This window comes from Plectropomus leopardus, chromosome 11, assembly GCF_026936395.1.
Source record: "Plectropomus leopardus strain MGB_pleo_1.0 chromosome 11, ASM2693639v1, whole genome shotgun sequence".
Classification (NCBI taxonomy): Eukaryota; Metazoa; Chordata; class Actinopteri; order Perciformes; family Serranidae; genus Plectropomus; species Plectropomus leopardus.
This window is the reverse complement of record NC_142186.1, coordinates 30,510,036-30,524,157: the sequence shown is the minus strand read 5'-3', so window position 1 is coordinate 30,524,157 and position 14,122 is coordinate 30,510,036. Positions and strand designations below refer to the sequence as shown.

General features: G+C 33.8%; 2 protein-coding genes across 7 annotated transcripts; both read right to left on the bottom strand.

Annotated features, from left to right (window-relative positions):
• Nucleotides 1-325: 325 nt before the first annotated feature.
• Nucleotides 326-6,924, bottom strand: LOC148188307 (membrane-spanning 4-domains subfamily A member 4A-like). Of its 4 annotated transcripts, XM_088084599.1 has the most exons (8): nt 6,817-6,924; nt 4,762-4,818; nt 4,371-4,550; nt 4,155-4,265; nt 3,196-3,252; nt 2,302-2,454; nt 1,414-1,530; nt 326-1,166 (listed from the first exon to the last, which is right to left on the bottom strand). In XM_088084599.1, exons 3-8 carry the CDS (start codon nt 4,539-4,541, stop codon nt 1,098-1,100), a joined length of 678 nt encoding a protein of 225 aa, XP_087940725.1. In that variant the 5' UTR covers nt 4,542-4,550; nt 4,762-4,818; nt 6,817-6,924; the 3' UTR covers nt 326-1,097. The 4 variants fall into 4 exon arrangements, with proteins under 4 accessions (XP_087940725.1, XP_087940726.1, XP_087940724.1 ...); XM_088084600.1 differs by lacking the exon at nt 4,762-4,818 and having other exon boundaries at nt 6,817-6,862; XM_088084598.1 differs by having other exon boundaries at nt 4,762-6,826.
• Nucleotides 6,925-6,950: 26 nt separating this feature from the next.
• On the bottom strand, nt 6,951-13,429 carry LOC121945939 (uncharacterized). Of its 3 annotated transcripts, none has more exons than XM_042490316.2 (8): nt 13,328-13,407; nt 11,521-11,587; nt 11,122-11,304; nt 10,265-10,375; nt 9,964-10,020; nt 9,172-9,342; nt 7,997-8,113; nt 6,951-7,754 (listed from the first exon to the last, which is right to left on the bottom strand). In XM_042490316.2, the coding sequence occupies exons 3-8, from the start codon at nt 11,293-11,295 to the stop codon at nt 7,692-7,694; spliced, it is 693 nt and encodes a 230-aa protein (XP_042346250.2). In that variant the 5' UTR covers nt 11,296-11,304; nt 11,521-11,587; nt 13,328-13,407; the 3' UTR covers nt 6,951-7,691. The 3 variants fall into 3 exon arrangements, with proteins under 3 accessions (XP_042346250.2, XP_087940721.1, XP_042346251.2); XM_088084595.1 differs by having other exon boundaries at nt 11,521-11,618; nt 13,328-13,395; XM_042490317.2 differs by lacking the exon at nt 11,521-11,587 and having other exon boundaries at nt 13,328-13,429.
• Between the last annotated feature and the right edge of the window lie 693 nt (nt 13,430-14,122).

The window sequence follows — 14,122 nt, the reverse complement described above, 5'->3', positions numbered from 1 at the left end:
TCATTGTTACTGTTTGCTTTTGTTGGACCACAGGAAGACTAGCTTGTCGCTTAGGGGTCAGCTAATAGGAATCCTTATGATAAACAAGTAGAAAGACATACATATATAATAAATAAATTAATAATAATAAAATAAAATAATAATAATAAACACCCTGCTGCCATCTGGGAAAAGATACAGAAGTATTTAACGACTTATTTTCATTTCATTTTTTCAAAACTACGTTTAGAAAGAGATGACTTGGACTTTTAACCTTTTATGGAGAAGTCCCTCCCTGATAAGCATGATTAGTGGAAATAAAACAAGTGAAACTCACTGAAGAGCATTCACAGCGACATCAACCATATTTTACACTTCTTATTTGAGGTATTTGACACCTGAGAAAAGGTGCACAGCGAGTATGGCATCTGTCTTTTTAGTGAATTAAGACTCATGCTGGTTCTCTAACAGGTTTTCCTGTTTGGAGGAAGTTCAGTTCCCCTGGATGCGCTGCTGCACTTCCTTCTTTGTTCTTGTTCAAACCTAACGGGAAAAGCAGAGCAATAAATGTTACAACAACATAAACATGCAAACAGATGACATTGCTTTCCATAACTTTCTGTTTTCTTTCAGACCATAATGTAGAGAACTCACATGGTTCGTGCCCACAAAATTTGATGTATAGTTAATTTAAGGCAGTAGTAATAAAACTGGGACTTCCTGTGGGATGTCTGATCTTTTCAAAATATAATAATATAAATTATTATTATTTTCATAAAACTTTATTTGTATAGCACCCTTCATACAAGAAAGTCTAACATGCTTCACAACAATAAAATTACATGCATCAAATGCTTCATATGAAAAGACATAAGAAACATAAAGACATAATAAAACCTGCATGTAAAAATAAAATAAGATTGGAATAGACTACATAAAACCCTCATGATAAAAAATAAGATAAAAAATAAGGACAAAAATTGAATGCACAACATGAATAACATAAGATGAAAAGTGTCCCTGTGATATGAAGCAGTTTTAATTACTTTTAGCAGTTTGTGTAAAAACAAATGTGTAACAATGGGAGTCGTGCTTCCAGGTGTTTAGTTGAATCAATTTTAAGCACCAGGACTGGTCAGAAGGACTTCCTTCAACTGAGGCAGCTGATCTTCAACATCTTTGCCAGCCTGTTCATCAAGCAAAAACAGGACAAAGTTGACAATTCTACTATTTGACTTTTTACTGAAATTAACACAAATATTTAATATTGTAGAAACGCTACTTTTATCTACTGCTGTACTGCTGTTACTCCTACTGCTATGTTATTACTGCTCGTACCTCTAACTTTGCTTCACGTCTCTGAATATACCACCCAGCTGTCCTCTAATTCATGATGACTGTGCACATTTTGTGTATTGTTTTCATGGTTCGTACCTCTTCCCTCTTCTTGTCGTCCACAGCCTTGATGCCCATACCAGCAAAGCTGATGCAGACGAACAGCTGGAGAACAGCCACGACGATCATGGTTGCATCCTTGACTCTCACCAGATTCTGACAGTAATAAAACAGGAAGAAATGTATTAAATTTGATCCCAAGAGGATTTAAACTTCCCTTTAAAACACCAGTATTCATGATTTATGTCAATGTCAAGAAATCCAAGTTAAGGATTAAATTATTGATGTGTATTCCAAACCTAATGTTTCTTCATTACTACAAACACAGGAATCTTAGTTTATTTTTTAAATCGTTCCCACATAGAGGGTGCTACAGCAAATACTCTACCACCAAGCCCCTAATGTCCAAAAATCAAATTATATAAGTGTCCTAAAAACTTAAAAAAATGGCCTAAAATCCTAGTAATGTTCTGAAATTCTTGAAACATCCTAAAATCCTAGAAACGTCCTAAAATCCTAGAAACGTCCTAAAATCCTAGAAATGTCCTAAAATCTGAGAAACATTTGAAAATCCTTAAAATTTTCCCAAAATCCTGGAAAATATTTAAAAAATGCCCTAAAATCCTAGAAACACCCTAAAATCTGAGAAATGTCCTAAAATCCACAATAACTTCCTAAAATCCTTAAAACATCATAAAATCAAAGACACTTCCTGGAACCCTAGAAATGTCCTATAATCTGAGAAACTCGTCCTGAAATCAGTAAAAACTTCCTAAAATCCTGGAAATGTCCCTAAATTTTAAAACATCCCAAAATCCTAGAAACATACAATAATCAAAAAAAAAATGTCCAAAAATTCTAGAAACATCTATTCCTTACTAAAAAAAAAAGAATAAAACCTGCTTTATCTTTTAAAAATATGCTTACCCGTGCAATCGGCCCGTTGTAGCTGCAGATGTAGTAACGATTATCAGGACACATGTTGTAGAAAGAGGCATCCGTCAAGTCTCTGGCATACAGCCCAATGCCAGCGAGGGCGAAGATAGCTCCAACGATGTTCATCATCACAGCAAAGCCCACCTGGGAGGAAAGTCTCCATTATTATCTTTTTTTTAAGTGCTCCACCACATTGAAATTTTTTACATAATTACTTGAATTGCAGTGAAACTGCTGTCAGGGCAGAAACAGGGTCCAGAAGGCTGGATATTGCTACTCTATATGTCTTACCTTTCACTGACACAACACTGTATCACGTAGTATTAATGTTAACCATGTGATGCTGACAGTTAGCCCTGTCACAATGTGTGTGCAGGTGCACTCCCACCAGCTGTCCCTGTCGTGGAGCTCACAATCCCTCAGCAGCAGCTAAACATACAATCTCTGGTGTTTTGATGCTGAGTGTGTTAGACAGAGATGCTACAAAAATATCTGAATGTTGCCGGTGGTTATACTAACCGCCACTGCATTCAGTAAGTATTGCTTTGAGTGTACTGGTATTGGTACTGGTATCCAGTGGCGGTTCTAACACATTTGGAGCCCAACGGAAAAAAGTAACTGGCCTGTTTTTAAATAATCAAGACCTTGATTACACAACCTCTGAATGAGCACAGATTCAGTGAAAAACACATATAGATAACCTTAAATATAACCTTTTGCATGAAAAACATTTTAGAAAACCAACTGCTTGAAAAGCCTTTTTACTATATATATAATGTATCATAATTCCCTCTCTAAATTATTATTTCATCTGATCTAGTAAGATGTCCATCATGACTTTTATATACAGGTGACCAGGATGCTTATTCAAACATGTTTACTTACCAAACAAAAAGATGAATACCGCCCGGCAACAAGAGTCGTGATTCCAGCTATGATGAACTGAAGAGGACAGACGACAGCTCAGTAAAATTAATAATACTGTATTTCACCTGTTTTTTGGAATGCATGTGATATTTCCACAAATTATTTCTCACAAGGAAAAGTTATTCTTTTTAATTACTAGATGTTATTAGGACTTTCAACATTAGTGCGGTAGTTGTAATGCGATTAAGGTCTGTAATTAACTTTAGCGGGGTTTTTTTTGTTGTTTTTTTTTAATTGTGCTAATCACTGGCCGACATTCCTGTCTTTGAAAAGCTGCAGCGGGCTGAGTTTTAGAGTCATGTTAGCTTCTCAGGAAGAAGGCTAAATAGCGCTCCAATGTTAGACAATATTTTGGTGATGGAAAAACAGCATTGTGAAGAAAGAAATGCAAAATTGTAAATCTCTGGTTGAAATTAAGAAATTCTTTGGAATTAAAATACCAGCAAATCAACGTAATTTTGTACTCAGCTCAGACTTACACTTGACCGCACTTTGAGTTTTAATATTCTGCTTACATTTTTTAAAAATATTTTTATATTATATATGTTTATATATTATTTTTAGATTTTATAATACATTTTAATATTTTTTATTTGTATAAATAAGTGTTTTTAATTTAATCATAAAACTTATGCCCATATTGTTAAAGATTTTGAAAGGGACTGGTCCCCAGTAGCAATATACCTGAAAGAAAAATGGTTAAGAATTATAACTGAATACGTATGTTAACAACCAGAATTTGTAAATTTCACTGGCTTAGATTACTTCTATTGCTGGTATTATTTTGTGATGTTTTTTTGTTTTTATTTTTTATATAAATAAAGTGAGAGGAAAATGTGATTGATCACATTTTTTTAAAAAAATCTGTCTTTTGACAGTTCTAGTTGTTATGTTAATACACAACAATATTTCTTTACCACAACACCCAGCCAGTAAGCAGCTCCCAAACCAGTCAGATCCTCAGGATGCATGTATGTTTGTGCTGGCCCCAGTCCAATGTTGACGAGGCCTGCCATGATCTGCATAGTCTAAAAAAGATTCAAAACTGTAAAATCTCATTGTTTTATACTTGAGAAACTTAAGACCATCACTTAAAAATGCACATGAATAAATACATTTTGGCTTTTACTCACTCCGAGAGCTGCAGTCACACTGGTCTGCATCAGCTTCGTGTGCACTGAGCAGCACGTTGGACTGTAGCAAAGAGTCCTCAAGATTTGACACAGTGGTGATAACGTGCTTTTACCGTCAGCGGCCACAGTGATCACAGTCACTCCGTTTTCTTTGACAACAGTGACAGACATCTCTCACACCTGCAACAAGACATGGAGACTTTGGGATGAAAGGTTGGAGAGATACTTTATAAATCCCAATGGGGACCTGAAGAGTTACAGGAGCCAAGTGACACATAGATAAAAACATAAATAATAGTCTTAACTAGAAACTGAACTTAAAAAAGGGGAAGTATTCTAAATATACAGAATGAAAATGCCTGTTAAAAATCTAGCATATACTGTATATTACCTTGCGCTGGTACGGCAACATACGTGTTTGTTGAAGAAACAGAAAGTATCTTAAAACCTGCAAAAGCAATAAGTCATTTGTTTGCATCTGTGGAAGAAATATTTTATTAAGGAAAACTTAACTTTGGGAAGAAAACAGATGATTGAGTTTGAACACTTAGCACACAGATGATAACTACACATTTCTGCTCTGCGTCTTAAATCCTCTGAAACTTGAGTAAAGTGTCTTTACTTCTTTCAAAAACATGAAGAAGTGACCCAAAAATTAGCATGAAATTAGTAAAAAAAAAAAAAATTAAAAAAAATTAAAAATTATCTGAAAGTTGTTTAAAAAGGAAAATGTTAAAAAAAAAACAAGGTAAAGACATATAAACTGTGTAATTCTGTAACATAATCTTAAATATGTAATTATGATAACTATAAATACATTTTTCCTAGACATTTTTCACAGCTTTTAAAAAATGTTTTAATCTGCTAATTTCTTGCTATTTGCAAAACATTTCTCACCAAGTCGCTAAGAAATGACACCAATTTGCTCAGGTTTCAAAGCTTTAAATACTTGTAAAAGCTCTCTGAAAGCAGCACAAGTGGAGTTAACAGCAGTGATTTTATACACATTGTCTAAAAGGTGACCAAAAGGTAAGATTATTATTAAAAGTGAACTGAATTAGCTTTCCTGAATAGAACAAATTACATTTTAGTGTTATTTAAGTTGCTTTTATATTGACAAAAGACCATAACGGAAGAGGATCTGGAACAAGTTGAGTTCCCACGATAATTAAGGTGTGTCTCCGTCACAACATCTCACCACACAGGTCTGAAAAACAATATCAAGGCTTGTGTCGACATAGCGGTTTCTTTCTTTTTGCGCAAAGATGGAAAAACAATTCAAAATTCTTTGAAATGCTGCATCATCATTGATTTTATGATCTATGGTTTTACTGTTGCATGAGTTTTATGATTTATGGGTTTGCTCTCACATAATTTCTGTTTTAAAATGTTAAACTGTCCTATTGTGCTATAAATTGTCACATAATTATTTAATTATTATAACATTCAAAAAGAATATCGAGTTTGGGGTTAGGGTTGTTTTTGTTTTTGTTGTTGTTTATAAAATAGAGAGGACAATTTATGATGAAATTGTGGTGTGAATACGGGTTATTGAAAAGCTGATGCTATGAATTGCTGACTTAAATGTATACGAATACGATAAAATGCTGGGATTAGTTGGGGAAGTTGAAATAAATTTCATAAGTTTAAATTTAACTGAAAACTTGAATAATAGTGTATTCAGTTAGATTCATATTTAAATAGTGATACAGTTAGCTAAATTACTTTGTTTCACCCTTTTTGTGTAGTTAACTACCTGAACAATAACCAATTTGGGGAAATAAAAAGAAATGAATTAGACCGATTCTTAATTTTTATTATTTATTATTTATTTCTTGGCATTTATAAATGAACTTCCTTGAAAACCTTGTGTTGATTATTGCTCTTTGTGAAAAAATTTAAGAGAAGTTAAAATGCATGCTGCAAATAAATTCTAATTAATTAATAAATGTATAAATTGTGGAGAATAGTCAGAGGTGCATCAACCAGTTGGAGTTATTGAACACTTGTGCTAAGGTGCACAGTGTGGCGTCTATACTGTGTTGGGGAAAAAAAGAAAAAAATATATAGCCTACAGTTTTAGGTTGGCAAACCGGTTTTGTCATTCTGACACAGAGAGAAGTTTAGTTTCCCAGAGAGTGGTGCACGTTTTTCTGTTCATCTCAACCTCGTCCTGAAGCTGACAACAAATATGATGCAGTAAAAGCTTTAAAAAAATGAGCCGGATGAGCTTTAAATGTGGACCAACAAGACAACAAGAAAAATACATAAAAAGTGTTGTGAAAATGTTAAAATAGATTAAATTGACAATCAAGTCGATAACATCTTTCTTTTCATAACCGTAAAACATGACAAACATAGAGTGAGTTCAGAGCTCAGTAAACAGGTTTTCTCAATGTGAAGTTCAAATTATGATAAATTATGTGTTTTTGGTGCAGAGACTCACCTGGGTCGCGTCCACAGACTCCTGACACTGAGACAGCCTGATTTACAGGTGAGTTCAGGTAGCAGCAACAAAACTGACACTTCCTGCTGCTTGTTTGATTTGTTCAAAATAAAAGCGCCATTATTTACACTACATATAAGTAGACTACGTAGTTTATTTATTTGAGTCAAAGTAACAACTCCACATGTAAGCAACAGATCTGCAATCAAAATTTTACTTAATTTTACTCACATTTGTCTTACAAAAAACATAAAAGAAGTACAATACCTTCCTTAGATATTGGGTATAAACTTGTCAGAGTACGAAACACTCAGAACTGTACTTAGAGATACACAGAAATACCTCATATTGACTGCATTAATTCTACCATTAATTTTTTGCAACATTATTGACTTTAATTTTGTACTTTGCCCATGTTAGAAGATAAAGGGGTCAAAGACCAAACTTTGTTTTTCTATTTTTTATATTTGTAAAATTGTTTCCTGTCATTTCAAATATACGTGTGAATATCTACTCTTTCCTGTAAACATCTTGAAACTAAAATAATAAAAAAAAATTAAATAATTCAATAAATCTTCAATCTGGGAAGTATTTTAAGCTTAACCTTGAAATGGGCTATTTTGAAAAACTGTATTATTATTATTACAAATATTAGCCCCCAATACAAGTGAGGTGTCTCTTTGGGCTGTTTTCACTATTCTACACGTTTTTATTTGGGAAAGTTTATGCTAAAAAATAGGGAAAAAAATCCAAATAAATACACTGGGGGGTGGGGTTGTGTCCTATGGAGCAGTTTTGATTACTTTCTTCAAGTGTGTTTAAAGGCACAAATATAATAACGACTTATAATTTAATGTGTGTAGAAGTATTGATTTTTAAGCATCAGGACTGGTCAGAAGAACTTCCTTCAACTGTTGCGGCTGATCTTCTTTGCCAACCTGTTTGCACAAAAAATGAACTTTTATCAAGCAAAAACAGGATAAAGTTTGGAATTTCACTATGGGATTTTTTTAACTGAATTTATGTATATTCCTCTTACTGCTATTCCTACTGTTGGAGCTGTAATTACTGCTCATACTGCTAATACAATGTATTAGCACCTCTCTAAATATACCGCCAAACTGACCCTTTCTTATATGTGGACTGTGCACATTTTGTGCATTGTCTTTTTGCTTCATACCTCTTCCTTCTTCCTGTTGACCACCGCCTTGATGCCCAGAACAGCAAAGCTGATGCAGACGCACAGCAGGAGAACTGCCAGGACGACCATCGTCAAGTCTATGATTGTCACCAAACCCTGAAATAGACAAAAGAAAAAGAGAATTCAATTAATTCAAAGATGATTTAAACTTTGCTTAACAATTTAAGTATTCATGAGTTTTAAATTAAACTGTAAAGACTCTACTGAATGCTAAATAAAAGATTAGATTTTTTAGAATTTAATATTATGGAACCAGGCTGGAAAAACAAACAAAAATATCTTTGTCATTGCCAATAGATCCCATTCAAAGATTCAAAACTATAATTATTTATGTATCCATTCCCTGATAAACCTCATTGTTTTCTTTGCCAAAGAGCTCCATTGTTGTCAATAAATTATAAAAAAAAAACACATTAATGAGCCACATTGTTGAACATGCTGATGTTCTTTCTTCACCATAAAGACACACACACTGACTTTTTTTTCCTAAATTCAATACCACATATGGTGTCCTCCTGGAGTTAAAACTCTACTACTAGATACTTAAATGTGTGCTAATCCACACACAGTATTTTGGAAGAGACTGTCTAATACATTGTTGCTTTTGTGTTTTACTACTTTTTTTTTTACTTTTTACTACTGTATTTATTGTCTTTTTAAACAAATAAAGTAAAACATTACAATCAACTCTGACAAACATCTACACCTACACACAGATACATATCTAAAGTCTGTAAAACTGCACAAGATAATAAAAGAAAGTGAGAAAAAGATGGACAGCAGGCCCCTCTACACATTTAGATATACTATACATTGGGTCACAATAATACTGCATAATCTTCCATTTCAACTGTCTCTAATGGACCACTATATTATTTGTCAATGTCCATCAGTTTTCACATGCCAAGAGCATATTCAAAAAAGACTGTACATTTGGAAAATATGATAGTTCAACACAACTAACAATAGTCAGCATCACTTAGTGCTGATAATCTGTATATCCCTCTATAAATGAGTATACATAAAATAAAATAAAAAATAAAATAAAATAAAATAAAAACTGGGATGGTTTCGTGTTTTTCATGGGATTTTTTTTTTTTACAGTAAGAAGAATATAGCAGAAAAACAGATTCATCCTTTAAAAGCATGCTTACCAAGAAATGAAATGCCACAGCTCTGCAAGCTTGAGCATAACTTTGATTGATGACCCGGTGCATTTCACATATCGGTATGACATGCGCAGTTGCGACACCTATGGCATACAGCACACAGCCAACAAATGCCAGGATAGATCCGACTATGTTCAAAATCACAGCAAAGACCATCTGAGAGAGAAAAAAATAACTTTACCATTCTTTTGACTTCACAGAGCATATTTTTACACATTTTATTTCATTTTTAATCACATGTCCTTTTCAGACGTGTAACACAAAACATAGGTAACCTTATCTATCTGTTGAAGTGATGGTTTTCTGTCATTCAGGAATCGGTTTAATGTTCTTTACAGTTTTATTCCAACATGAGAGGACATTTAAGGCAAAAGCCACAATGCTCGCACAGTCATTGGCACCAAGCAGCAACCTGCAAAGCTGAAAAATGCAGCCAATGCGGAAGTGCCGAAAACCGCAGCACATTAAATGGTGAAAATATAAGAAGAATGGTTGGTCAGATTTGTAGTTGTACGCCGTTTTTGAACAGACTTCGAGGGTGAAATGTGGCTTTACTGATTGATCTGATATCTGAAGAATCTCAACAACATAAGCAGCTGTTTCACATTGTTTCATGCTTCAAATGATATTAATATCAAATTCTTTACAATGATCTCAGAACGCAGTAAGCCACAGTGACCTGAGTGTTAATTCACATATGAGAAAAGCATATTAAAGTCCCATAAACCACAAAATAAAAGGGTACACATCTAAAAAGGATTTTTAGTCTTTACTTACCAAGAAAAGAGAGGGGAACCCGCCAGCTAGAAGGGACATGATTCCTGTTGCGATGAACTACAAAGACAATAACAAAGTGAAATCAATTAAAATTAATAATACGGTGTATCATATTGTGCATACTGATAATTATTTTTGTGTGTGGAAGAAAAAAGAAGAAAAACAGTTATTTGTTCATAATTTATTTCTAAGAAGTCTTATTCTTTAGAATAAGAGGTTGTTATCCCTCCAGCCATTAAACACCTCTTATATTTGGGAAAGTTCAGGTAATTGTGTCTGTTTGGTAAAAATGTTATTTTACCATAGCTCCCAGCCAGTGAGCAGCAATAACCCCCCTCTCGTCCGGAGAATACATGTATGATCGTCCTGGCCCCACTGCGATGTTGAACAGGCCCCCCATGATCTGTATAGTCTGTAAAAGACAGAAGTTATTAGATCTAAACATCAAAATTAGATTAATGCAATAAAAGATTCTTAATCTCATTTATTGGACCCCCTCCAGACTCTTTCAGCTTAAATTTAGGAACTGTTGAAAACGCTGCAGCTCATAAGAAACTTTGCCTGAGGCTTTATGTTCTCAGCAACTCAAAAATGAGTCCCACCAGTACCATGGTGAGGACGCAAATTATAATGAGAAACTGGAGGAAACCAGGTGAGCACTCTTTTAAGGAGCGGATCACGGAGTTGGCAAAAGTTGCATCGTATGAACAAATTTCTGTCAGCTGCATGGTCAGGGATGAGAAATATGCGGTAAAGCAGAGATACTACTTGGAGCACATTGCTGATGTTAGTTAGTGATTTATTTATATAAACACATATTTAAATGAGACATTTGATGTGATGACCATAGGTGACATTTTAGGTAGAAAAATGTTTTGTAAAATACTAACTAACTAAAACTATTGAATCTCATTACTTTAACAACTAAACAACACAAGACAGCAAATTAAAAAATGCTCATTAATAAAACATTATTTACTTTCTGCCTTTAATGACTATTACTAGACACTTTATATTTTATTTTCACTTATTTGATGCTCTGTTATTGTGTTCTTTTTTGATACTGTATTTTTGAAACAATCTGGTACAAGAATTTCCCTCATAATAAATTAATTAATTTTTATCTTATCTTATCGAATGCATTTTAATCTCGCTCACCCCGAGAGCTGCAGTCACACTGGTCCTCATCAGCCCCTTATGCACTGAGCAGCATGTCGGACTGTAGCAAAGAGTCTTGAGGATTTGACACAGCGGTGACAACATGCTTTTTTTGTCAGCCTCCACAGTGATCACAGTCACTCCAGTTTCGTCTTTGACAACAGTGACGGACATTTTTCACACCTGCAACATGACACGGAGATTTAGAGATGAATCATTGGATGGAAAGAGTATTTATCCCAGAGGGAACCTGCAGAGTTACAGCAGACATGGTAAATATCAGAAGTCTGAACCAGAAACTGAGCTAAAATTAAAACTAAGGCAGTACTCTCAATATACAAAATGATAGTTCCCGGTAATAATCAAATTAGTGAAAGTCTAGCATATACTGTATATTACCTTGTATTCTTGCGCCAATTCAGGTGCGTTTGTTGAAAAAAAGCAGAGAGTGTATCTGTCTCAAAATCTGCAAAAAGTTAACAGTAAATCGCTGGTATCTGTGGAAGTAAAATATATTTATTTTTTAAAGAAAAAAACACTTTTTAAATTAAAGAAAGGCAACTGTACTGAAGTTATAGGAAACAAAACAACAACAGATGATTATGATGGGCAAAGCACCGGCACACACACACAAAAACACACTGGTGATAATTTCACATTTCTGCTCTGCATCCCAACAGCAGTGATTTTATGCACCAGTGACCAAAAGGCGAGAGGATTAAAAAGGCTAATATTTTCTTAAAAAAACAAACCTCTTTTTCTACCTTTATGTATCATACAGTCAGATGGGTTACAGTAATTTTAGCGTTGATCTGTTCAGCACACAAAACATCTATTAGATGTCTGTCTGTCCTGGAAGAGGGATCCGTCCTCAGTTGCTTTTCTGCCATTTTATATTCCCCATCAAAGTTTTGTTTTTTTTAACAAATATAATTGAACTGAAATGAATTTCAGCAGGCATGTGCACAGACAGACCCCAGGTGTTGCTCGAGCACTTGCCCTTATTTTGGACTCGGTCTATTAAAGTGCCCTTTTGGCAAACCTTTACATTTTTAAAATTTATTTCCTATTTTTATATTTTGTTGTTTGTTTTTCCCTTGGAATCAACTCTCAGTTAAAAGGGTCTTGTAATGCTCAAAAACTGCATTGAGTCATAATAACAGACCCACGTCTCTGACGTGCCTTCATTACTGACGGCCATTTGACATCTTTGAAATTCTCTGTAAATGTTTTTTATATTTTTTATTGATTTTTTTAAATTAATCTTTTAAATTATTTATAAAGTTGTTAGCATATTTCTATTTTTATTTATTACTAATATATTCTTGTCTACATGTCACTGTATGTTATGTTCAAATTGCCCCGGGTGGGATTAATAAAGTTCTCTGAATCTGAAATAAACACATGTAAGAAAGTGAAGGATGTGCTACAGCATGAAACTTTATCTTAAATATAATTATGATACGGGTGCCCTTTTTTTGTACTTGAGCACCTGCCCTTTAATATGTCTGTGCACGGCACTGCATTTCAGGGTTAATTTAATTTCTGTTATTATGAAAAAAGACCAAAAAAGAGAGAGAGACTGAGATTCTGAGGACTCACAGAATAATATTCACTGCCACTTTAATCAGCGCGTCTTTGAGGTATCAAACGCACATGATTAAATGCAAAGTCACTATGGGCTCTGGTATTACGTTAAAACAAAGTATCCAGGTTTCGACTGACTATTGTCATTTTGTCATTAGGGCGGAGAGAAATTCAGTTTCCCAGAAAATGCTGCTGTACTTCCTTGTGTCAACCTTGTATCCTAAAGCTAATACACACACACACACACACACACACACACACACTATATATATATATAAATATAGATATATATATATAGAGAGAGAGAATTTAAGCTTAAATAAGGCAGAAGAACATCGAAGGTATATTCATGTCATTTTTTTCTTAAAAGTATCTTAAGAAAAATAAGGAATTACAGTTTTTAATCTTGACAAATGAATAAAAATATGAAAAATCTAAAAAATATAAATATATAAAATAAATCATGTTCAACATCTTTCTTTCAGTGACTCACTCTGACCTTAAAACACGACAACCATTAACAAAATATACATATCACCCAGTGCAGAACTAAATAAATAGGGTTTCAGTATGAAGTTCAAATTATTATGAATTATAAGTTTTTGTGCAGAGAACTCACCTGGTTCGTGTCCACTGACTCCTGAAACTGTGACAGTCTGACTTACAGGTGAGTTCAGGTGAGCAGGTTCAGCAACAAAACAGATACTTCCTGTTGCTTGTTTGACTTCAAAATAAAAGCGCCAAATAATAAGCACTGGTAAAGGAATTTTCCTATATTTGAGTAAAAGTAGCAACACAACAAAGTAAGTATGTGTTGTAAAGGACCTGCAATTAAAATTGCATTAAATTTTACTCACCTCAGTGTTTAGTGTCAAAAACAAAAAAGTATGTATATGCTTCCCTCAGATACCGTGGTACAAGCAAAATTTGGGAACCCTCAAAAAGAGTACAAAACACTCAAAACTGTACTTGTAAGTACACATAAATACTTCACGTCTACAAACAGTTCATAGAACTTCATTCTATGCAACATTATTAGTAGTATTTAAAAAAAACCCTTTAACATAGTTATGTTTAGTTTAAAACTGGCAAGTTTACAAGAAAACATCTTTGAATAAAACAAAACAAAACAGAGGGGTTAGCTATCTCACACACACACACACACACACACACACACACACACACACACCCACACCCACACAGGTTTTATCTGCTGAGATTTTGAGATATTAAGCATCTACCTGTAAATGGGTTTCTGTTTTTTATTTTAATTTTTTATCAGAAAATCTTTTAACCTCTAAAGCTTGTTAATTGTGATAAAATGTATTATTATCATTATTATTATTATTAGTTGTAGTAGTAGTAGTAGTAGTAGTGGTGGTGGTTTGATTATCCCCAAATACAAATAAAGTAT

Coding starts and splice junctions, on each gene's coding strand:
- LOC148188307 (XM_088084599.1), bottom strand. CDS start 4,541: ATGTCTGTCACTGTTGTCAAAGAAAACGGAGTGACTGTGATCACTGTG. Junction 4,266..4,370: donor GTGTGACTGCAGCTCTCGGA/GTGAGTAAAAGC, acceptor AATCTTTTTTAG/ACTATGCAGATCATGGCAGG. Junction 3,253..4,154: donor CTTACTGGCTGGGTGTTGTG/GTAAAGAAATAT, acceptor TGTCCTCTTCAG/TTCATCATAGCTGGAATCAC.
- LOC121945939 (XM_042490317.2), bottom strand. CDS start 11,295: ATGTCCGTCACTGTTGTCAAAGACGAAACTGGAGTGACTGTGATCACT. Junction 10,376..11,121: donor GTGTGACTGCAGCTCTCGGG/GTGAGCGAGATT, acceptor TGTCTTTTACAG/ACTATACAGATCATGGGGGG. Junction 10,021..10,264: donor CTCACTGGCTGGGAGCTATG/GTAAAATAACAT, acceptor TTGTCTTTGTAG/TTCATCGCAACAGGAATCAT.